This window comes from Sciurus vulgaris, assembly GCF_902686455.1.
Source record: "Sciurus vulgaris genome assembly, chromosome: 1".
Taxonomy (NCBI): Eukaryota; Metazoa; Chordata; class Mammalia; order Rodentia; family Sciuridae; genus Sciurus; species Sciurus vulgaris.
Genome location: NC_136461.1, coordinates 19,976,271 through 20,000,243, shown reverse-complemented (window position 1 = coordinate 20,000,243; position 23,973 = coordinate 19,976,271). Strand labels below are relative to the sequence as shown.

The following is a 23,973-nucleotide window of genomic DNA, read 5'->3' as shown; positions in this document are numbered from 1 at the left end:
CCGGGGAGGAGCGAAGCCGGTGGAGTGCCCGGGCCCTCAGGCCAGTCCTTCCGCAGCCCGAACGGCGCCCCCGGATCTGGTCCTGTAGCCAGCCCTTGGGGTTTCCCGGACCAGCCCAGTGGAGCCGCGAGAGCCTGGAAGACCGACGCCTCTGGCTCGGCGGGCTTCTAATTGCCTACTTTTACATTTCGGGAGCCTCAAGGCTCCAGAAGGAGAGAATGGCGGGAAAACGAGAGCCTAGAGCCCAGGCTACAGCTGTGATCCTTCACGCCTGCATTGCTGCAAACCCAAATGAGGAAGCAAAGGCACATTCTGACCCCTAAAGGCGGGATTTTGCAAGCTACGCGTACTCAGTTTAGACTCGAGGGGGGATCCATCAGCAGCACAGTAGCGACAGGGCGCATCTTCATGGTGGCTCATTTCATTAGGTGTTTGAGTGCGAGATGGGAAGAATGTTTAGTAGCTGCAAGTGAGTCACTTTAAACATTTATGTACTAAGAGGAATAATGTACGGAATAAAATGAACCAGGAGCATTCTTTCGTGGATAAAACATGAAACTTGAAAGAAATGTGCTTCTGGAGGAGTCTTTGGGGCTTCATTTCCTGATCCGGTGGCCCGTTCTAGTTTACTCCCCTCGGATGTGGGGAAATGGCGGTGAAGTTCAGGTCTCCGGTGGATGAGGCCGCTCCAATTTATCTGGAGGAAGATGAGCTCAGCAAGGGGCAACCAAGGTCACTGTGCTAACAGCACGTGCAGGCCCAGAAACGACGCCAGCAGGAGCGTCAGCAAGGGCGTAAGTGCAGTGCCAAAAGCATTTAGGCAGGTGGCGTAGGCATCGAAGGCAACCTGTTGGATGGCACACACGTGCTCCGCCCGGCAAGCCTCACCACAGGCCGACAAGTCGTAGCTGACCGAGTTGTATACGTAGTAACGCTGCAACGTGCCCTGGTCAGTGGCGATGCCAGTCAGCACAGTGTGCATGGAGCCGGCGCCCGCATCTGGCACGCCGTAGGCCTCGGTCAGCCGGTACTCCAGCTCCCAGTGTGGGCTCTCCTGTAAGTTGGCCTGGCTTAGGTTCATGAAGTAGGTCACCATGTCCTGGAGAGGGGTACGGGTTCAGGTGAGCGTGAGCAGTTGTTTACTTGCACCCCCAATCCTATACTTTGCATTTGCAAAGTATAGGATTCTTTACAGTCGTAATAGTAACTGCTATTAGTGCACGTTTAAGGACCTACCAAGTATGTTTGGCAGACATCCTCTGATTGGGTCTGATGAGGTAACCGTGCTTTTTACCCCATTTCACTGATGAAGCAACGGAAAGCCTGAAGAAGTTAATTCACTTGAGCAGGGGAGTACAGTGGCACGGGTGGAATTGGGACCCCGGTTGTTTGCCCCACTGCCTGTATTTTCAGTTCCATGAGGGAGGACCTAGTTGACAGAGCTTATAGAACTGTCGTTGATGGGGATGTAGAATACACACAAGCAAGACTCCCTAGGGCCCAGAAGCATCTTCAGGTCTAGTATCTGAAGGGTTAATTGGTCTAACACTTTCCGGTTACATTTATGACCACTGGAGATTGTTATGAAGATCTGCCGTGTACAGATGGGTGCTGACACGCTGGGCACATTACATTATCACTTGCATGTACAAAAGGAGCAGCTGAGTGCCAACGTGGAGGCCAGGCTACACTGCTGGGGATGGAACCCAGGGCCTCACCATGCTAGGAAGTGCTCTACCCCAAGCCACATCCTCAGCCCCAAGCCACATTCTAAAAATCCTCAGGCTTCTTGTTCTACACTAGAACCAAGAATCTGAGGGGTTGAGGTTGTGGCTCAGTGGTAGAGTGCTTGCCTGGCAAGTGTGAGGCCCTGGGTTTGATCCTCAGCACCATACATACATACATACATACATACAACAAGCAAGCAAACATTATCTTAAAAAAAAAAAAAAAAAAGAACCTAAATGATCTCTTCCTGTCCCTGACCTTAAATACCCTTCTCCAACTTACCTCTTCCTGGCTTCTTTTTCTTTTTTTTTCCTTTCTTCTTTTGTATGAGGAATTGAACACAATTCTACCATTGTGTTCCTCCCCAACCCTTTTTATTTTTTTTATTTTTGAGACAGGGTCTCACCAAGTTGCCCAATCTGGCCTCAAACTGTGATCCTCCTGCCTCAGCCTCCCAGATCGCTGGGATTACAGGTGGTTGCCTCCATGCCTGGCTTCCCCCTGGCTATTTCTACTCGGATGCCAAACTGGATCTTCCCTCTGATCTTCTCTCTGAAACCTCATCTTCCTGCAGTCATCCTGTCTCACTACCCAGCAACCTCATCCTTCCATGCTCAGGCCAAAAGCCTCAGAATCCTCCTTCATTTCTCTGTCATGCCCTATATCCCACACCAGTCCACTAGCACATCCTAGCTACTCTATTCTAGAATATCCCTGGGATCAGATCCTTCTCACCAGCGCCCTGCCACCACCCTGGCCCACGCCACCATCATCTCGCAGTTGGTTTCTATGACACACACATCCTAACTGCCCCTCTGCCTCTCCCCGTGGCCCTGGGAACCTGTTCTTGGCACAGCACACGCGGTGATTCTATAAAACTGTAGGTCAGAATATTTCATGCTCTGTCCCAAACCCTCCCAATTCCAAGTCCTCTTTGTGGCCCCCAAGACCTGACCTGCCCCTTCCACTCTTCCCTTTTGCCTTCCACTCTGGCCTCCTTGCTCTTCCCCTAATGCCCCAGCATGTTCCCAGCCAGGGTCTCTCACTGACTGTTCCCTCCACCTTCCCAAGATCCCCACCTGGCTCAGTCTCTCAATTGACTCAGAACCCAAATGTCACCTTGCCTGTGACGCTTTCCCTGTTCTAACAGCACACAAACCCCTTAACCAACGCTACCCTCTCCTCATCCTGTTTTTTCTTCCTAGTTCTTCTCTCTGTTCCTACTTGATTTTAACCTATTCATTCATTGTCCCTCTCCTGTCAGAACATCAGGTCTAGGAGAGCAGTGAGCTTGTTTTGCTCTCCTATGCATCTCCTGAGCCAGAACAGGGCACGTGGCAGAGGCTTCATGTCCAACACTTGGCTGAACAGATGAAGGACTAGTGTTTCTCTGGCATTTCAACAATCACAACACATCTTGGGAGGTGGGCTTGCTTGACAAGTTGGGGCCTGGAGCCTACTCAGTATTTGGGAAGAGGTGGGCAATGGGGCTGAGGCCAGGCTGTGGGAAGCCTCAAATACCAAGCCAAGGAGATCCAACTTTATCTCAAGGGCATTGGAGTGACATTTGGAGGGTTTCTTGTTTGCTTGTTTTTCTTTTCTTCTTTTTTTTTTTACTGGGATTACTTGGACCCAGAGGTACTTTACCACTGAGCTACATCCAACCCTTTTTATTTTTGAGACAGGGTCTTGCTAAGTTGCTTAGGGCCTCACTAAGTTGCCAAGGCTGGCCTCGAATTTTCCATCCTCTTCTCTCAGCCCTCCAAGTCGCTGGATGCCAGGCAGGTGCCAAGGCATCCCACTCATGTGGAGGTTTTTGAGGAGAGAAGCAAGAGGAAAGCGGTGCTTTAGAAAGATGAATCCCTTCTTTGTGTGTAGCGGGTAGCTTATCACAGGACAGGGTGGGAGGCAGGAAAACAGAGAAGGAGGCTATGGCAAAGGGAGATTTGGGGAAGAATTGACCTGCCTTAATGGCAGGCAGCTCCAGGGTTCTGAACCTGAGTTGGAGAAGAGTGGAAGTAACGACCTTCCTGAAGCTCTCGGGTCTGCAGCAGGTAAGCTGGCTAGCTCAGAGTTAGGGAAGTCCCTCCCACCCTCCTCCTCTGGCCCCAGCAGTCCCAGAGCCCCTGACCTGCAGGCTCAGGGTGGCTCTGTCGTACTCCAACACTCGGATGCCTGGATTGTTGGCCCCGTTGACGACTCCGGGTAGTGTGGTTTTCCAGGGGGTGACCCCAGGTGTGAGGAACATGACACTTATGGGGGCACCTTGTAGGAGAGAGAAAGTGGGACTGAGAGAGGTTGGTGAGAGGAGGAGGTGGGCATGCTGCACCCGCCCTCCAGACTGAGTACCTGTATCATCATAGAACATCCGGAAGCTGTCGGTGTGGTGGTGCCCAAAAAACTGCCCTGCTATGACTCGATGGTGCTTCCGGACCACCTTCAGGTACTGCTCGTTGAAGGCCTCCCGGAACCAGGCCTTGTTCTGTGTCTTCTCAAAGAAGCCCGGGGGCACATGGCCAATAATGTACACCTGTGAGGAAGGGGTGCCCCGGGACAGAGGTGTTCTCTCCAGATCCTCAGTTCTGCCTCTTACAACCACCCATCTCCCCAGAGGCAGGTGGGCAGCTCAGAAGCATCTCCTCTCTGACATTCCTCCCGTTCCCTCTCCTGGGCAGGTTCGGGCATTATCTCTACCTCCCAAAACAAGTGTGCCACGTGCCTTCCCACCTCTGTGTCTTTGTCCATGCCTTGCCTGCCAACTGGAGGACCCTTCTTGTTTTCAGTTCTATAAATCCTGCCCCTACTTCCGAACATTGCTCCAAGACCGCCTCCTCCATGAAGCCTTTCGGATCCTTCCGAGACCCGTCTTCTCAGGGAGCTTGGGCGTTCTTATCTAGCATATGCTATGTGGTCATGTCTGCTCACGTCTTACACTCCCTGAGTAGCTCGATTGATAGTCCCTGGCCACCTGGCCACCTTTGCAGGAGATAGAAAAGGGGACAGGATTAAGAACATGAGCTTTGGAGTCAAACTGCTGCTTGGACATCAGCAGTGTGTCACTCTCCGAGTCTCAGCTTTCTCATCAGGAAAATGGTGGAATTTTCAGAGTGAAATGAGATCATCCTTTAAAAGTCTTGAACTTGGCATCATGAGTGCCCACAAGCACCAGACGAGATGCCCTCCTGGAACATGCTGGACAGTGCCAGAACTCAGGCACACGAGACACTGCCAGGCTTTGAGCGGCCAGCCCAGCCAATTAGATGGACACGGCTCAAGGCTGGGGCATCCCCTGAGATCTTGTGCACAGTCCAGGTGCCGCTGTGGTGTGGCAGCAGTGGAAAGAGCTTGGAACTTGGGGTCTGGAGACTGGGGTCCTACCTCCTACTCTCACCTACTGTGTGACTTGGCATCATTGCTGCTCCTGTGGGCCTCAGGGTCTTCATCTGCACCAGCTCCGGGACCCTAGCCCACAGGGCTGCCGTGAGAGTAGAAGCAGCCCCCTCCATGATGTGAGCATCTCAGGGTGGGCGGATGAGTTTGTGCCAAGCGGGAAGCGTGTTCAGGAAGTAACCCCGAGGGGAAAGAGGAAGAAGCAGGAGCCCTTACCATCTCCCCAGCCCGGGACGCGTTGGTCAGCACGTCTTCTAGCCACTGGAACTGCAGGCCCGGGTCGGCCAGGCCGGCTGTCTGCTTGTTGTTGCTATAGTACAGGTTGGTGTTGAGGACCACGATTCGCCCTGCCCTGCTCCAACCTGGCAACTTCTCAGAATAGAAGGCACCTAGGATGTCACAGCCAGGGAGAACCTGAAGGGGGCTTCTGCCCAGCTCCACCTCACTCTCCCACCCTCTCCTTCCCACCTTTGCCCTGGGCGGGGGGGCATCGAGGAGTAAGAGCAAAGGCTCTGTCACTCATTAGCTGTGCAACTTGAGGAAGTTACGTCACTGTCTATGCCATAATTCCTCAATTATATGGAGTAACAGTGATGTGTGCTTGCCCATCCAGATCTGCTGTCCACCCTCCTCCACTCGGCTGTCTGTCCGAGGAGCGGACCTGTTCAGACTAAAGCAACGGGCGTCTATGCTGCAGACTTCTGTTTGGTTTTGACCTGTGGGGAGTCCCAGCAGCAGGAGACAGAGGAAAGGGAAGAGAAGGGTCGGGCACACCTGGGGCCGGCTGGGTCTCTAGACCAGTGGTTCTCAACCAGGAAATTTTTGACCCCAGGGAACATTTGACAATGTCCAGAGACATTGTTGGTTGTCACAACTGGTGTGTTAGTGGCCTCTAGTGGATAGAAGCCAGGGTTGAGGCTAAACATCCTATAATTCTCTTACAGAGGATGGCCCTCTATAAGAAAGAAGTATCCAGCCCACAATGTCCATGATAGCAGCTTGAGCTGGAGGGCTCTGCTCTTTCCTAGGGTTGCTGCAAAGATTCCAGAGCTATGCTAAAGACAGAGTCTGGCAAACAGTAAATGCTGAATACATCTTGGCTTATGATCGTTAGTAATGCCGTGAGGTTAAGAGCACAGACTCTAGAGTCTGTCCTGGATTCTGCTCTCAAGCCTGCCTTTGCTAAGCTGCGTGACCTCAACCAAGTGACTTGGTATCTTCAGGCCTCAGTCTCCTAATCTGTAAAATAGGGACAAAATCAGGACCTATTTCAAGGAGTTGTTGTGAAGATGAAATTAGATCAGGTCCTAGCGTACAGTAAGTGCTCCTTGTGGCAGCAAATGGCGTTCATACCTTCTTTGAAGAGAGTTATGGATTCATTACTAAGCCATGGTCTCCATAATTCTGCTACATGATCATAGATGTTGTTGCTCTCTGCCGGGAACTGGTTTTTAGGGTGAAAGTCATGATTTCCCAAAGCTGCGTAGACTTTAGTGTCTGGGAGGAAATGAAGAAATATTTTTAAAATATGCAAAAGACTTGATGGAGTTAGCCATTTTGAGTCAACCACTAGCCATCAGAGCTGATGGGGACAAGTGATAACACGGATGAAGAAACCACAAAGATAAACAGTAGAAAACCACATTTGATAGAATCTGCCTGAACTTTGCTCAGGTCTGGGAAGGAAGAGCAATGAATTGCCTGATCCTAATCCCATTCCCAGCAGAAAATTTTCTGGTCAGAAAGGAGGCCCCAGATGATAAGGGGAGAGTTACAGGGTCTAAGTGATTCATTAGCATCATCAGCCACTTGCTACCCTAGTGTTCCCTGTTCTTGTCAATTCCAGATCCGTCTTACTTTTAGGGAAGCAGCCTCATTCACTCTGGGAGGCCTTAGGAGTTTCCCTCATTCATGAAGTCAACGATTTTTTATTGAGCACCTACTATATGTTAAAAGATAGAACTGGGAACCAGGTTCCCACACCCCATCCCAGAGGACCTACAGCACAGTGAGTTACCAGATATTGAGTAGAGGTGTGAGCGCTGTTAAATGAAAAGGGGGGGCACTTGATATAGGAGTGATAACAGTGAGCTGGAAGTGGGGGTTAGGGGACATCTCCCTGAGGAAGTGGCCTATAAATAAGAACAGGAGGTATAGGGGAGCCCAGCAGACGTATTCCCTCCTTGTTAACAGCCTTATTATTACAGCTTTTATTTTATTTTAGGTTCTATGTCTGACACATAGTAGGTGCACAACAAATATTTGATAATAAATAAAAACCCTGAGTGTGGGGGTGGGGAACCCTCCTGTGCTCAGAGAAACAGGCCTTGCTCATATACAAATCTGGGAGTGATCCTGAACAACCATGAGAGGCAGCAGCCTCCAATTCCAGGCTGGGAAATACCTCTGAAAAGCCCTTTGCCATGTATAACCTACAGGATCTGGAAACGCACAGAGCTCTGCCTCAGTAGGAGGTTGTTGAGAACTTTACTGTAACTGCCTGGAAGTGCCTCTCAAAGGTACATGCCAACAGCCACTAAGAATCCTCGGAAGGCTGGGGGCGTAGCTCAGTGGTACAGCCTTTGCCTATTGTGCACAAGGCACTGGATTCAATCCCCAACTCTGCAAAAAAAAAAAAAAATGAAGGAAAAATAAAAGCAAGAATTATTTTAAGAAAAAGCACAAACCCCCAGAGTCCCAGAAGCAGATTAGAAGGGAAGGAATCACTCCAATTTTTTCTAACTGCTGCTGTGTGTCAGACTCCCTGCAAATGTAAGCTCCTGTATCATCCCTAAAGAAAAGAGGAACAGTAAAACATCATGTCCCTGAATGGCCCCTTTCTGTGTCCAAGAACCTAGCCAAGTTAAGGGAACCATGACAGGAAGCCTGGGCCAGAAGCTCCAGGGACTTATGCGCCCCAGGGACTAGGGTGGTCCGTAGAAAGCTGTAGAAAGCTACTTTCATGCACATGCACCAGGACAAGCAAAGGAAGCTAGTGCTGAACGAAGCTAGTGTCTCTGCTTCTGCAGCCCAACATACAGAACTCCTCTACGTGGGGACAGGTGCAGAACCAAGAGCACCACGGGAAGGATCTGCATCATCCAGCCAGTCAGTTGACACTAGACAAACATCGTTGGGGAGAGGAGGCACTGGGTGACAGAGGCCCTGAGGGAGGAGAGGCTGTCAGCATGTGGACACTGGACCCTCCCTTGGAACGGTCACTGATCTCTTGGGAACTTTCCCCAACAAACCATGTGTCTTGTACATGGCCTCTGGGCCCTTCGTTTGGCCTTTTAGCAACCTACCCCACTGCCCTGGCACAACTGGACTGTGGACAGGTCAGCTTCGTCAAGGCATGACCCGGTATCCTGTTTACTGCCATATCCCCAGCCCCTAGAAGGGTGTTTCACCCATAGTACATGCTCAATGAATATTTGTTGATTGACCAAATGAGTGAATGGGTTACCTTATTTCACCCTCATAACAACCCAGGGGCAGGGACAGGCCCCATTGTTCTCCTTTTTTCACATGGAGAAAACAGAGGCTAGATGAGAATGTCAGTCAGAATGTGGCAGTGAGAACTGCCACCCGTTCTGTTGTTGTTGTTAACTTTATAACCCTGTGTGCTGCAGGACCAGCGTTCTCAGTGACTGGTGGGTAATGCAGATGGAACACGTCTGGAAGATGATGTGATGTGGAACACAGTATCTCAAGATGGGTTCCTTCCTCCTCTTTTTTTTAATTTTTAAAAATTCTTTTGTGCTGCTGGAGATCACTCCCAGGGCTGGGTGCATGCTAGGCAAGTGCCTTAGCACTGAGCTACAGCCCCAGAACCCTTACTTCTCTCAAGCAAGTTGCTTGACTTATTTATAAAATGGGAGGTGTTCTGCTTGGCGCTTGGCCTGTGTTGTTATAATTCTCCAATAAGATAAGGCCCCATTTTTTTTCTCTTCCATTTTGGTCTCATTTTAACATCTCTAAAGGTGAGTTGTGTCTTCCCCTGGTGACCATGAGAAAGCACAGTGTCATTCTTAACTGGCAGCATTGTCTTCTTGGCCATAACATAAAATAATGACACATCATATAGTCAGTGGCATCTTGGATATTAAGACATTTAATAAATGTGCCAGGGTGACACAGACAAAATCTTACCATTTATATTTGTGTGTTAAATTATAGTCAGTAAAACATTTTCGTATTCATTATTTCACTTCCATCGTAGAAGCTCCATGTGGAGCAGAGGAAAGAGGCTCGAAGTTGGATCTGAGTTTGAAGCCTTCCCTAGAAAGTGACTTGCAGTCACAGTTCCCTGTGTATGTGTTGGGAGTCATAGTACCTATTGCCAGGTGAGGGGGATTCCTGGTTTGACCCTGAGTAGTGACCTCTGCTGGAGGATGAACAAGCTCAAGCACATCTGGGTTGGGCATGCTGGGTTGAGTTAAATAAGCTGGAAGCATCAGGCATCTCCTTGACCTGGTTGTTGTATGTTAAGGGGAGGACTTGGGGCCTCACCCTTGCCACATGACCTTGACCAGTGGACTTGACCCCAGCAGTAAAGGTAAGCAGGTGACAGCTTCCCTCTCTGGGACCATCATGACAATGAATGAGCTAAGATGTGAAATTCTCATTGTGGACACTTACCTCAGTTATTAATGCAGGTGTTTTTTATTCTTATTATCATTATTCCACATCTGGGTTCTGGAGACCCATGACTAAGACCCTTAGAAGGAGCAGCAGTACCAGAACTGAAGGAGGAGGGGGCTGGAAGCTAGTGGGCAGCTCTCTCAAGTCTCCAGCTGGCAGCCTGTGGGCCCAATTCAGGCCTCAGGACCTTGCACTTGGCAGAGCCTGCTTACACACATATGCAACGGAGATGGGGCACACAGCCCCTCTTCTCCCTGTTGTATCCCCTAAGGCCACTGCCTCATTCCCTCTCCATCCCTGTCTGCTCTGCCAGGATCACAAGGCCTCAAAAGCACAGAGACAGTCCCTTGGCTAGAAATCAGCTTCTCCTAGAAGCACTGGCACCCTGGAGGTTTGAGGACAGCAGATGCCAACTCCAGGGACACAGCAGGACATGTGTGTGAGCCCACATGACGCTTCCCCAAGACACCTGCATCATTTAAGTGTAGACATAATGAGAAAGGATTGTGAGTCTAATGTTCAAACAAGAAGGAGCAGAAGGAGTGAATGCCAGGCATCTCCTTCCACGTCCCTTGCAGGATTGTGCAGAAGGTAAGAAGTGGTCACTACAAAGCACCTGGCACAGGACCTGGCCAGCAGCCATCATGGTCAAAGGATAAAAGCATTTACTTTAGGCCTCACATGCTGTTGTGCCCTGTGCCAGGCACCACCTGGGGCTCAAGAAACGACACTGTGGGGACCAGTCAATGGCAGGGTCTTACCTGGAAAGACCTCCCTGAGGAGACTGGTCAGGCGCCCCACGATTTCCAGCACAGCTGCTTCTCCCAGCTTCTCATCGGGCACGTGAGGCGTGTCATCCCTGAAAAACACCACGGAGCCAGTTTGGGGTCAGGAACTGGGGCAGGGACACAAGAGGAGGAAGGGACAACTCTGCAATGAGAAGAAAGCTGTGGAACTGGGCCTCAGATGTCCACATGAAGGGGAATGGTCAGGCTGGAGCAGAGACAGAGGAGTTCTAACATGGGCTCTGCCATTTGCCTGCTGTGGGTCCCTGGCCTGGCTCTTAACCTCTCTGAGCCTCTATTAGCTCATCTATAAAATAGGGGATAATAGGTGCCAATTCAGAGTATTGATGAACTTCAATAGAGATGAAAAATCATATATATATATATATATATACACACACATACATATACATAATATATTAATAGCATCTGATAGGTTGCCATTAATATTAGTTATTAGCATTATTACTTTCTAAAGAAAAGAGGTTTATTTAGCTCACAGTTTTGGAGACTGGCAGTCCAAACTGGTGCAGGTTCTGGCAAGGGCCTCCATTGGCTGAATCCCATTGTTGTAGTAGCATGTTTGTATCTCTATATTATCATTTCAGGACAAAAACTCAGAAGTTTCAGTCCCACCTACAAGCCCCAGGAGCTCAGGGTTGAGAGGCATCTCTGAATTCTGTTCCTCTCCCTAAAGAGCTCTAAGGAAGCTGGAGCTGGCTTCCAAGCGCCAGGTTCAGATCTTCTCTGGGGCAGGCCCAGGGCCATTTTGTCCCCCACTCAACTGGCCTAAATTCTTGGGTTCACCTAAAAAATGGGGAGAGAGAAGGAGAACGGTGACAGGCAGAGTTTGGAAGGGTAGTAGCAGGTGGGGTCATCCAGAGAATCTACGTCCTAAGGCCTCTGCTCAACCAGACTGAGGGAGGCAGCGGCTGCCCAGGTTCTCACCCAGGGAAGTTCATTAGCTTAATGCTAATTATTAGGGCTACTGCTGCCACTAAGAGCTCATGCTGGCTTATTTTGTGCTGGATACTTTCCTTTCTTCTCTCTCTCTCTTTTTTTTGGTACTGGAGATTGACCCCAGGGGCACTTAACCACTGAGCCACATCCCCAACCCTTCTTATGTTTTTATTTTGATGCAGGGCCTCACTAAGTTGCTGAGCTTGGCCTCAAACTTGTGATCCTCCTGACTCAGCCTTCTGAGGCACTGGGATTATAAGAATGCTCTACCATACCAGGCTTGTGCTTAGTTTGGATATGGTTTGAGTGTGTCCCCCAGAGGTTCATGCACTGGAAGCTTGGTCCCCAGTGGGGTAATGTTGGGAGGTAGTAGAACCTTTAAGAGGTTGGGGGCCCTAGTGGGTGTGTGTGTGCCCTCAGGAAGTATTAATGTAGTTGTCACAGGACCCCAGTTAGTTCCTGCCAAGTGGGTTGTTATAAAAACAGCAAGCTTGCAAGTTGGTGGCTCATGCCTAGAATTTCATCAACTGGGGAGACCAAGGGAGAATTGCAAGTTTGAGGCCAGCTTCAGCAACTTAGCAAGACCCTGTCCCAAAATGCAGAATAAAAAGGTCTGGGGATGTAGCTCAGTGATAAGTGCCCTGGGTTCAGTTCCCCAAACAGGAAAAAAAAAAAAAGAAGATGAGCTTGGCTTCTGGTCTCTCTGGCTTCCTACCTTGCCATGTGATTACCCCCTCTTTGTGCTCCCACCATGATGCCATCACCGTGTTGTACTGCAGCCAGAAGGCCCTCACCGGAGATGAGCAGATGCCAGTATTATGCTCTTGAATCTTCACAACTGTGAGCTAAATATACTTTTTTTCATTATAAAGTACCAAGTCTCAGGTATTTTGTTACAGCGACATAAAACAGACTAATACAATAGCTGTATCCACTAACAATAACCCTACAACATAGGTTCTATCGCTAGGCCCATTTGACAGATAAAGAAACACAGAACAGGGCTGGGGATATAGCTCAGTTGGTAGAGTGGCTTGTCTTGCAAGCATGAGGATGAGGCCCTGGGTTCAATCCTCAGCACCACAAAAAAAAAAAAAAAAAAGAAACATGGAACAAAAAGGTAAGAAATTGCACCTAAATGGATAAATTAGAAAGTGAAGGGGTCAAGATTTTAATGCAGTCATCCTGGCCCCAGGGCTTGTGCTCACATTCTACCATGTCTCTGATACTCTTGTTAAGACAGTAAAAGTTGCTGTTTAGTCCTGACAGACCCTTGGGGACAGGCCAGGAAAGACATGGAATCAAAATTCCACTTTTTTTTTTCTTTTTCTGGTTTGGAGAATTTAACTTGTCTCACAGAAAACAAATCCAGTTTCCATGGGCTATTCTGCAAGGGATTGCAACTTTCTCAGAGAAGGAAACTTCTTTATAAATAAGGATTTCTAAAGGGTCATCTCTATCATGCCACATCACTTACCTCTGCAAGGTCCTAGAGGATTCCCAGAAAAGAAAAAAAAAAAAAGTGCCTCTGTGAAAAGATCATGAATTTCCCAAAACCTTTTCTAGAGGAATCAAGTGGTTCAGAATGTTATACATTTCCCCAAAGGCCCCCTCTTCAGAAAAATCAGAAGCTCCTCTAGCAAGACCCCTCAAGGGACCCTGTGTCCAAGGTCATGAACTAAAGCTCACTCCTATTTAGATTGATTCCTGAGGGCAAGGAAGTCAGGGCCCAGGCAGCTAGGCCTCTCCTGAGCCACCGTCACATTTTTAAAATATTTACTTACTTACTTACTTATTTATTTACTTACTTATTTACTTATGTATTTATTTATTCTTGTGGTACTAGAGACTGAACTCAGGGCGCTCTACCACTGAGCTACATCCCCAGCCCTTTCTATATTTTATTTTGAGACAGGGTCTCACTAAGTTGCCCAGGCTGGCCTTGAACTTGTGAACCTCCTGCCTTGGCCTCTCCTGTAGATGAAGCCACAGGCGTGCTTGAGTCACTGTACCTGGCACTGCCACATTTCTTGAATGTCTAGCCTTTCCTTTCTCCCTGCCAACTACAGGGTCCATCTGAGGGTCATTCCTGGTCACTGCCACGTCACAGTGAGAGAGAGCTAGGGGCATTGTGGGCTTCGTCCTGCCTTCTACAAGTGTCCATGGAAGTTGGCAAAGGGACACCAAGTCTGAGCTCCCTCCAGCCCTTCTCACCAGCTCCTCTGGTTCACCACTTGTTGGAGGATGTCCTCTCCAATCCTGCCAGATGGGTCAAGTGTCCTGTGAAGCTCCCATATGCCCCAGGTGACCCTCTCTCCTCCCTGAGATGCCATGGTCAATGGGGGCTTTTCTGCATGGCCTGCAAGACTGTGAGCTCCTTGAAGGCAAATCTGTGCTTGTCATCCCCGACCCCCAGTGTCTACCCCAGGTCATGTGACAGGTTGACCCACCAAACAAGGGAGCAGGTGAGGGCATGAGCAACCCTTGAGTGAGGAGAAGACAAGTGCCCAGGGAAGCTGAAGGTCTTGCAGCTGCATCCTTGCAGGAGGAGCAGGAATTGAGTCTCTGTGGCTGAGGGGAATCACCCCTCAAGCTGCCCCAGAACAAGCAGTACCCCGACCTGTGAGTACTCTGTAGGGCCACTGGGAAGCCCAGGGTGGCATGCAGCTGACCAAAACACTTGGCCCCAATGCTGGACCACTTTCAATTCTTGTCTCCTCTTCCCTCCCTGGATTTGGATCTCTCAGGCTTAGAGTCACTAAAACACAAGGGGAATGGCTCTTGTGTCTCTCCCTAGCTTAAAACCTGGGAGTTCTTTGGGTGCCCAGACAGGCCACCCTCATGTCCCTGGCTCTAGTGAAGACTGTGTTCCACTGGGGCCAGAATACAGAGGTTGAGGGCAGTCTGGAATCAACCAGGGTCCCTTGGCCAAGTTACATAAGTCTTGAAACAGGACCCATGTGAGAACTAAAGGAGCCAATGTGGGTAAGAGACCCAGTTGGCAGGGGCCCAAGGAAAGGGAGCTGCTGTCCTGACCATTCTTACCCTGTCCAGAGAATGAAGTCTGGCTCCGGCTCTATCTCCTTCATGGCGTAGATGGAGGAATTGATGAGGGCCCAAGGAGAATCACAGAGGTAGTCACCCCAGGGGCCTGCATTGGGCACCGGCTGGGAGCCCGCTGATGGGCACACCTGGAGGGGGTCTTCGGATACCGTGTAGCTGGGGTCAAGGTGCAGGTCAGAGATGTGCCAGAACTTTCCTGCAGGGGAAAAGAGACCCTCCTTCAATGCTGAACAGGACATTTGAGCTTGAACAGGACAGAAGTTCAGAGGAACCTGGACTGAGGTGGATGGAGGCCTTCTCTGGGTACCCAGGTTTGATAAAGAGGGCCCAACAACCTGGCTTTGCCCAGGATGGCACTGAGTGGTGCAGAGAACATGCTTGCTCCCTCCCTGACCTGTGCCCCTTGACAAGACCCTTTCTATTGCTCACCCCAGCATCCAGAGTGGCCGTATGGGGGGTCAGCCTACATGACCCTCAAGGTGCTCAGAGTAGGGTGCTGGTTTTCAAGCAAAAGCAAGAGAAAATAGAGGTTAGTGCTTAGGCTCTGGAGCCACATACGGACTGTGTGACTCCCAGGCTAGCAAGGTCACTCTCTGAGCCCATCGCTATGGCCAGATCCTGTCATTTGCCAGTGGAATATATACAAAAATCTGAACTGGAGAAGGCTTAAACCCCAGTGAACTGGAAGATCTTACTAATGAATACCAGCAAAAAAAAAAAAAAAAAAAAAAAAAAAAAAAAAAAAAAAAAAAAAAAAAACCCATGGGATATGTACAGCATATCTAAGTCTAAGATCAGTCTAAGTCTAGATCAGAGAAGAGGAAGGTGATTTCGGCGTGGGCTGTTTCTAGTGCAGGCGAACCCACAGTAAACCTGGATTCAGGGTGGCAACTCAAGCAGCTGGGAGTGATTCCTTCTCTGACAGCTGACTGCACCCAGCTCCAAACCAAGGGAAGCTGAAGTGCCAAAACCCTCTTGGGGAAATATGGAGAAAAGAATCCAAAGAAGCAGGCCAAAGAAAGTGGGTTTCTCCTGTGTACCCGGCATAAGCAGCTTTAACGACTGCTTATTTAAGGAGGGTTGACCAGGTCTGACCTGTCCCCTAAATCCTGTGTTTCTAGCTAAGATTAGGGCGAAGGCTGAAATAGCCTCACTTTCCGCCACTGCTGTCCCTTCCTCCTCCACTTCCTGGTCTCTCACAGCACACAGTCAACATCCCTCATCCCAGGAAGCTGAACCTGGGCCTTTGAGTCTGTGCTGCTTCTATTGATTTCAGGGCTTGACAGTCAGGGCCTCACCCAAGCCACAGGACATTTGGTGTGACTCCAGGATAGGTCCCTAACTCTCACTCCTTGATTTTCCTCCCGGATACTCTTGAGCTCTTGCCCAACTCTACTGATCTAACCTAGCCTCAGAAAAGGATCCGAAACTTATTCACACTAAGGTGTAAATGACTGATTAAGCAAGTCATTACCCCTCCCTTGTGCACTGCACAGTCATCTTCACCACCGCCCTGGGAGGTTTTGATCATTATCCTATTTTAAACATAGAGAAGCTAAGACTCAGAGGCCAACGTGCCCGAGATCCTATGGTCAATGGTGGGGGAGGTGCGTATGGCTCAGATTCTCTCCCAGGGAGATGTGATTGCTAAGGGAGTAAAAATATTGCCATTTCATATATTTTTTTAGTTGTAGATGGACCACAATACCTTTATTTTATTTCTTTATTTTTATGTGGTGCTGAGGATCGAACCCAGTGCCTCACACAGGGGAGCCCCCTGTGGTTTTATTTTAGATGTGCTTTTTTGTGGACAACGTATGTCTGCATTTTGAAACTGTGTTGTTGTTTATCATGGGGGGAAGATAGTCCTTTCACACATACTGTGATCTCTAATATATTTGAAATCATTCCTATGGGGGCAAAACCCAAGCCAGAGTAAAGCATCAAACTGCCCCGTTCTAATTAGTAGGTGGGCACAGGTGGTAGCTTTCCAAGCCCCTGGACGTAAGCTGAGTGGGTCACACCGGCGTCCAAGTCTCAGGTTAGGCTGGCCAGGCTGATGCAACAAGAGGTCCTGGTCCTTCTCTCAGAGGCGTGGCTCCCTCACTTCCCTGACCATGACAGAAGCTACCTGCTTCAAGTAGCCTGTTTCTCAATTAGCCACAGAAATTGAGCAATGGGGCCCATTTGACATCAACCCACAGTGGACATTTCCCCACTCCCAAAACTCCTGTCTGATGACAAAGACTCATGTCAGTTGTCAGTGTGTAGAACGAAAACTTATTCCAGCCTCCACGGCACCCCCTACTGTTGGGTATGTGTGTGTGCACGTAGCCCCCAAGGCCTGACTTCAGAGGCAGCCAGGACTGTGGAAAGAATAGCAGAGTGCCTTCTTGGGCTCCAGTCACCTCGTTGTGAAAGCAGGGATCTCAGTGACCTCCTCTGCTGCTAAGCCCGGCTCTGTCCACTCAGTCCTGGCTCATGCTCCTCACAGGGCCTCTTCCCTGGCTTCCCAGCCTCGCCTTGCCTTCCCCAGTCCTCATGTGGTTGCTCGTTCCTCCTCAGTCAGGCCTCAACCCAAAGGTGACCTCCTCAAAGAAGTCTTCCCTGACCACCTCAGCCCAGGCTGCACTCCCCACACAATCCTAGCTATGCCTCCCCCACTTTTAGTTTCTTTGGAGCGCTCTCACGTATGAAGTTATCTGGCTGCCTTGCTCATCATCCCTTCTCCCAGGGCACAGTGTCAGCTCATGAGAGCACAGAGCCTGTCTTGCTCCCTTCTGGGTCCTGAGCACCTAGAGCAGTACCAATATGTACTCAGACCATGGGCGGGATGATTCCAACAGGAAGTATGTGGAGAACGTTAGCTAGGCACCTGGCCTCACTGCATCCTTGCAACTATTTGTGTGGTGGGGATTTTCTTCTTTTCTTCTTTCTTTTCCTGTGTGTGTGTGTGTGTGTGTGTGTTGCTGGGGATCAAACCCAGGGCCCTGCACTTGCCAGACAAGTGCTTTTCCATGGAGCTACGCCCTCACACTCAGCCCCATCCCCATCCCCCCTTTTTTTGTTTTTGAGATGGGTTCTCACTATGTTGCCCAGGCTGACCTTCAACTCCTAGGCTCAAGTGATCCTTCTGCCTCAGTCTCCTGAGCAGCTGGGACTACAGGTGCATGTCATTGCATTTGGCTGAGGTTGTGCTGGCTGACTTGAGCCAGGGGGAAGAAGGAGGCTGTCACAATACACATATCCATAAGAGAATGGGAACCAAGGATTTCTTTGGAATTGTCCACAGATGCTAAGGGTTCAGGCCCTACTCCAAAGGAAGGAAGTCCTAATTAGCATGTGTTGGAGAAATTCTGGGCCTCAGGACCCAGGGTGGGAGCACCCAGATAGGAGGGAGCCGACTGGTTTCTTTCTGGTATTTAAGTTCTTTTGTTTGCTTGTTTTTGTGGTGCTGGGGTTCCAACCCGGGCCTTGTGTGCTAAACAAAGCTCTATCACTGAGTTCTGCTCATCTGGTTTCTAATCCAAGCTCTTTCATGTATTGCCCAAGGGACTTTGGGCAAGCCATTTGGCTTTGTTGAGCCCAAGGTTGTTGACATCTGGCCTGTTCCCAGAGCATCAAATAAAATAATGAACAAGAAATAGCTTGTAGAGAAAAATTCCAACATACCATCCCAGGAGCAAGGCTGGGAGGGTACAAGGAATTTTGTACTCTAGCACTACCTTTTAGACCTGAGCTTCCCAAACTTCACTCTGAAGATGCCTCACCTGGATATCTTGTTAAAATGAGGAGGCTTTATACAGACTTGTACTGCTTGAATCTTTTACAGTAAACTCACATACTGAGTTTTTATTTTTTTATTTTTATTTGCAATAGTGGGGATTGAACCCAGGGTACTCTATCACTGAGCTACATCCTCAAGTATTTTTATTTTTTATCTTGAGGGAGGGTCTTGCTAAATTGCCCAGGCTGGCTTCAAACCTGTGATCCTCCTGCCTCAACCTCTCAAGAACAGAAATGATCACAGTGCACTGTCCTCTGCCATGAGCTGTCAATGTGACCTTGGAGATAGCTATATTTATATCTGTATCTGTCTATATACCTACCTACATCTATATCTATCTGTACCTATCTTTAGGAACGCTGCATATGTGGTCCTTTAAACTTTTACAGCAGTTTATCATATGCGCATGCATGATCTCACTTAACTATAACACTTAATCTCTCCTCCATTATTGTCCCTCCTTTACAGACAGCAAAAGAGAGGCTCAAAATCACATGGGTATTCAAGGCAGGACAAGAGCAGGATCCAACCCACTGGCTTGGGGCAGTGGGTTGTTTTTGCAAGAGCATGCATGAAATTTGCTATCAGGGAAATCTTATTTTGAATCCTGCCTCCTCCACATAGGCAATGGTGACCTGAGCCAGGTAGTTCCCTAGCTGAGCCTCAGTTTCCTCATTTGGAAGATGAGAATGAGAATGCCCTCAGCAAAGGTGGATCGTGTGGATGAGAGTTATCTCCTATAGAGCACCTGGCCATGGAGAGCAAGCTAGCTGGGGCACACTCCCTGGGCCAATTATCCTTTGGGCCTTAGTATCTTCTCTCTCACTCTCCCTTTCCCCTCTCTCCTTTTCTCTTCTCTTCACTTCTCTTTGCTTCTCTTCTCTCTCTCTCTCCTCCTCCTCCTCCTCCTTCCCGCTCCCCGTCCCTCCTAGCTCTTGCATGAGAGGAGAGCATTGAACAAGGTTCTCTGTGGGCCCTCCCAGTTCTAACTCTCTGTGATACCGTGACTTTTGGCTGTTACTGTATCATAAGCCACAGCACAAAAGGATCCTGATCCTTATTTCAGTGCTCAGCTATTGAGGCTCAGCAATAACCCCAAAGCACTTGGATTGTAACTCGTGCTCTGTGAAAGAAGGCACACTGGGTTCTTTTGTTGAAGCCAACACTGGTTGTCCCTGCACTATCTACGTGGACTACTCCCCTCACCGCAGCTCCCCAAGTTAGATAAGGAGGCAGAGGCTCCGCCAAATACAGGGCCCTTGCCTGGCTGGTCCTGCTCCCTTGGCCTTGAGAGGCTGTTTTCCTACCATGCTAACTTGCCCTGGGAGAACTTTTCTGTTTCTCTGTGATTTGAAGCACAGGTCAGGTTTGTGGTGGGGAGAAGGAGCCAGCAGTTGGCCCCTACCCAAGCTCTTGGCCAAGGAAGGCAGAGGTAGAAGCCCCTCGGCTTCATGCAAAGCAGGGAAGGCTGCTCTCTGATTGGGTGTCTCACTGTTCTCCTGGACTTCAGGAAGACATGGGATCTGAAGGAAAAAAAGAAAATCTGGCAGGTGCCGTGGAATTATTTTAAAATTACTTTTGTTTTAAAATTAGATGTGTCTGGGCTGGGGATATAGCTCAGTTGGTAGAGTGCTTGCCTCGAAAGCACGGTGCCCTGGGTTCAATCCCCTGCACCACCATTAAAAAAAAAAAAAAAATTAGATTGTATATTCCTGCAAGTTTGAAGAAAACCTACCATCCTAGCCAGGTATGGTGGCACACACCTCTAATACCAATTATTCTGGAGGCTGAGGTAAGAGAATAGCCAAGTTCCAGGCCAGCCTGGGCAACTTAGTAAGACCCCCATCTTTAAAAAAAAAAAAATTCCAAAAGGATGTGTGCACAGATACAAAGCTTACTACGGATGATTTCAGGCAAGTGCTCGGTCCCCCCGGGACTCCTTATCTGCAAAATGATTATAAGGGTAACAGTTGGGGCTGGGGATATTAGTTCAGTTGGTAGAGTGCTTGCCTCACAAGCATGAGTCCCTGGGTTCAATCCCCAGCACTGTGAAAACAATAAAATAAAATAAAAATAACAGTACCTACTTTACAGAGGCTATCCAAATCAAATGAAGTTAGGCAGGGTGGTGTGCACCTGAATTCCAGCTCCTCAGGAGGCCAAAGCAGGAGGATTGCTTCAGCCCCAGGAGTTCAAAGCCATCCTGGGCAATATAGTGAAATCCTGACTCAATAATAATAATAATAGAATTAATCAATAAGTTTTTTTCTTTTATTTTTCAAATAAGTTTCAAAAGGACAGCATATACCAAGTGCCTAATACCAAGTCTGACCCCATTGTAAGTCCTGAGTGTTAAACCTTGCTATTTTCCTTAGTGGTTTGTTTGTATTTATATAGCATTATGTTATAAACAGAGTGTAATTGGACAGCCTGGGTTCATGTCCAGACTCAGACACTTAGTAGATGTATAACCCTGGGCTAGTTTTTTCTCTAAAGTTCAGTTTCCTTGTCTATAAAATGGGAATGATAATACTTCCCAAAGCTGTCGTGAGGGAATTATGGAAAAATAATATATGAAGAAACTTTAATGGTGACTAGCACATATGTACTTACTAAATATTATTTATTATTTTTAGTTTCGCTGTGTTGTCTTGAAATCTTTCTACCAGATGGTTATACCGTGATCTATTTGGCTATTTCATTTTTTACTCTGTTTTTTTTTTTTTTTTTTTTGGTACCAAGGATTGAACTCAGGGGTACTTGACCACTGAGCCACATCCCCAGCCCTATTTTGTATTTTATTTAGAGTTAGGGTCTCACTGAGTTGCTTAGCGCCTCCCTGTTTCTGAGGCTGGCTTTGAATCGAGATCCTCCTGCCTCAGCCTCCCAAGCTGCTGGGATTACAGGGGTGTGCCACCGCGCTAGGCTCAGCTATTTCATTCTTGCTGACAATTTTTTATTATTGTAAAAAATGCCACAATGAACATCTTTGTGCATTTGGGGGAGAAGGAGATTCCCTAGGCTGGGGTGAAAGTGCTCGTTGGCATTTGGACTTCTAAGAAAATATTTCAAAATGAAAGAGGGAAGGGGAGGAAGATTCTTCCTATCATTCCCAGACCACAAAGTCGGACTGCAGTGTCAAGTGCCCGGGAGGTGTCTGGGTCTCTGTCTCCAGGGCAGAAGAAGGACTGCCATTCTCAGCCTTCTCCTGAGCAGGCTGCCCTCGCAGGGAACCACCCAGTCCTCTCAGGGCTTTTCCCAAAGGTACTTTCCACCTTTGAGTCTCAGTTTCTGAAGGTCAGTCCTTCCCAGGCATTTTGCTCTGAACTCCTGAGCACCTAACACTGGTGTTCTTCCTTGCTGGCCTCTGGGGATGCCTGGCCACACTAGCAGAGTCCCCTTTATTCTTAGGTAGTGTCTAAGAAAGTGAACTGACCAGAGGAGCTCCTTAGGAGACACTGACCCTTTGGACTCCAGCCAAGGAGAACTGAGTCCTGAACCTCAGTTGTCCTCACCTCACAAGGGACTGTTACATCCTTCCATTTGCTGAGACCCAAAACATTGGTATCACCCTTCACCCTTGATCCTTCTTCTCTCCCTCTTTTTTTCTTTTCTTTCTCTCTTCCTTTTTTTTTTTTTTTTTTTTTTTACTGGGGTTTAACCCAGGGGTGCTTAACCACTGAGCCACATCCCCAGCTCTTTTTATTTTTTATTTTGAGACAGAGCCTCCCTAAATTGCTGAGGCTGGCCTCAAACTTGCAATTCTCTTGCCTCAACCTCCAAGTCACTGGGATTATAGGCATGTGCCACCATCAGGCATCCCACAGCCAATCTTATCCAGATTGGAGCATTCCCCTCCACCCCTGCTCCTACCACCTGCTCCCAGCTCCACCCTCTCTTGTCTCTTCTCCTTTAGCAGGAGACCAACCATTCAGTTTGCCTAGGACCAAGAAAGTGCCCAAAGCAGTGGACTTTAAGGAGGAAAGTCTCAGGTGAACCAGGACAAGTTAGTTACACTCCCTGACCCCTTACAGTCTCTTCTCAATACAATAGTCCAAGTCAGTTCATACTATGCCTAAAACCTTGGAATGAATTCCATTTCACTTTGAGCAATGGCCTAGTCCTTAAAATTGTCTGCAAGGTTACCCATGAGCTGGTCCCAGCTCCACACTGTCATCCCTTTGTCCACTCTGCTCCACCCACAATGGCTTCCTTGTTGCTCCTCGTGCACATCACCTGTGCATCTGCTTTGGGGCTTGTGCACCCTCTGGCCTCTTACTGGAATGTTCTCCTGACATCCACGTGGCTCTCTCCCTCACAGTCTCAGGAATCTACTCAAATGTCACTTAGACAGCTCTTCTCTGATCACTCTGTACCTGCTCCCCTTTCCTGCATTCCCTGTTATATTTTCTTATTCTCCATAATGCTTATCATCTCCTGGAATACTATGCATTTGTTTATCTGGGTTTCTGTTTGATTCTTCCCAGGTGAAGGACTGATCCAGGAGAACCAGGACTTTGCCTTCCTCTCTGCCTTCATCCTGGCTCCTGGAATAATGGATGGCATAGAGCAGGCCCACCACCAAGGCTTTTATTGCTTTGTTCTGTTCGGCAGAGCTGGGAATCCAATCCAGGATCTTGCACACATTGGGCAAGCACTCTATCACTAAGCTGTCCCCAGCCCTCCCCCAGGGTTTTTTGAATGAGTTCATGAATCTTTCCAGCCACCTTCTACTCTACCAATCCACCGGTTCCTATACACAGGGTCCATTACCAAAGTCAGTGTCCTATCCCTGGCCCCATTTAAAACCTTCAGGCTTTGAATAGCACCCTCCTTGGCTCTGCCACTCTCCACCCGCCTCCCTACCTTGCTATTTTTAGCAGCACTTTGTTTCCTGTGAGCAACTTCCAGCACCTGCTGGAACCCAAGTTCAAAACAAAGACATCACAGGCATTCCTGACGCCCTACCTGGTTCAGCCCTGGCAACTCCCCAGGGGGCCAGGAAAATCAGCCAGCTGAGCAGCCTCATGCTCCGCAGCCCCCTCACAGCAGCCGTGGGTCCTCCAGAACTGCTCGGGCAGACTTCCCAGCTAGGTGTCGCAGGCCATGTGCCTGAGCCGAACTGCCTGCCCTGTACCTGTGTCCAAGTGACCCAGGGCGGCAGTGTCCTCTTGCTTTTCCTCCTTTGCCCAGCAGGGTGTGAGCTGGGCTGGGCGGAGGAGCTGTGCCGGTCTGGGCAGAAGGGCCGGCCTTTGCACTCTTGCAATGTATCTTGCCAGGTCATGCGTGTTAGAAAGGGTCCATATCTTTTAGAGATATATACGGAGGTATTATGGGCAAGAGTGTATAATCTCTGTAATTTTAAAATAAGGCAGTAGGATTGGAGATGTTTCAATCCAACCCACAACTGCAATCTCCAGGAAATTCACCTAACCTCAGTCACTGGGATGCAAATATCTACTTTCTGAGTTACATTACCCCATCCCAGTAGAACTGACAAAACTGTATGAAATGGCTGGCTTTGGCCATCAAAGGAACTTAACTGCTAATAGAAGATGCTCAAACACAATTGAACCAAAGCTTACTGTCATCCATCCACTGCCAGGAACATGTAGT

The 23,973-nt window shown here is 48.8% G+C and overlaps 1 protein-coding gene across 1 annotated transcript; it reads right to left on the bottom strand.

The window, feature by feature from the left end:
- On the bottom strand, positions 1-23,549 carry SMPDL3B (sphingomyelin phosphodiesterase acid like 3B). Its single transcript, XM_079131577.1, has 8 exons — positions 23,326-23,549; positions 14,553-14,766; positions 10,524-10,621; positions 6,472-6,615; positions 5,335-5,507; positions 4,078-4,258; positions 3,860-3,993; positions 1-1,099 (listed from the first exon to the last, which is right to left on the bottom strand). The coding sequence occupies exons 1-8, from the start codon at positions 23,384-23,386 to the stop codon at positions 734-736; spliced, it is 1,371 nt and encodes a 456-aa protein (XP_078987703.1). The 5' UTR covers positions 23,387-23,549; the 3' UTR covers positions 1-733.
- Between the last annotated feature and the right edge of the window lie 424 nt (positions 23,550-23,973).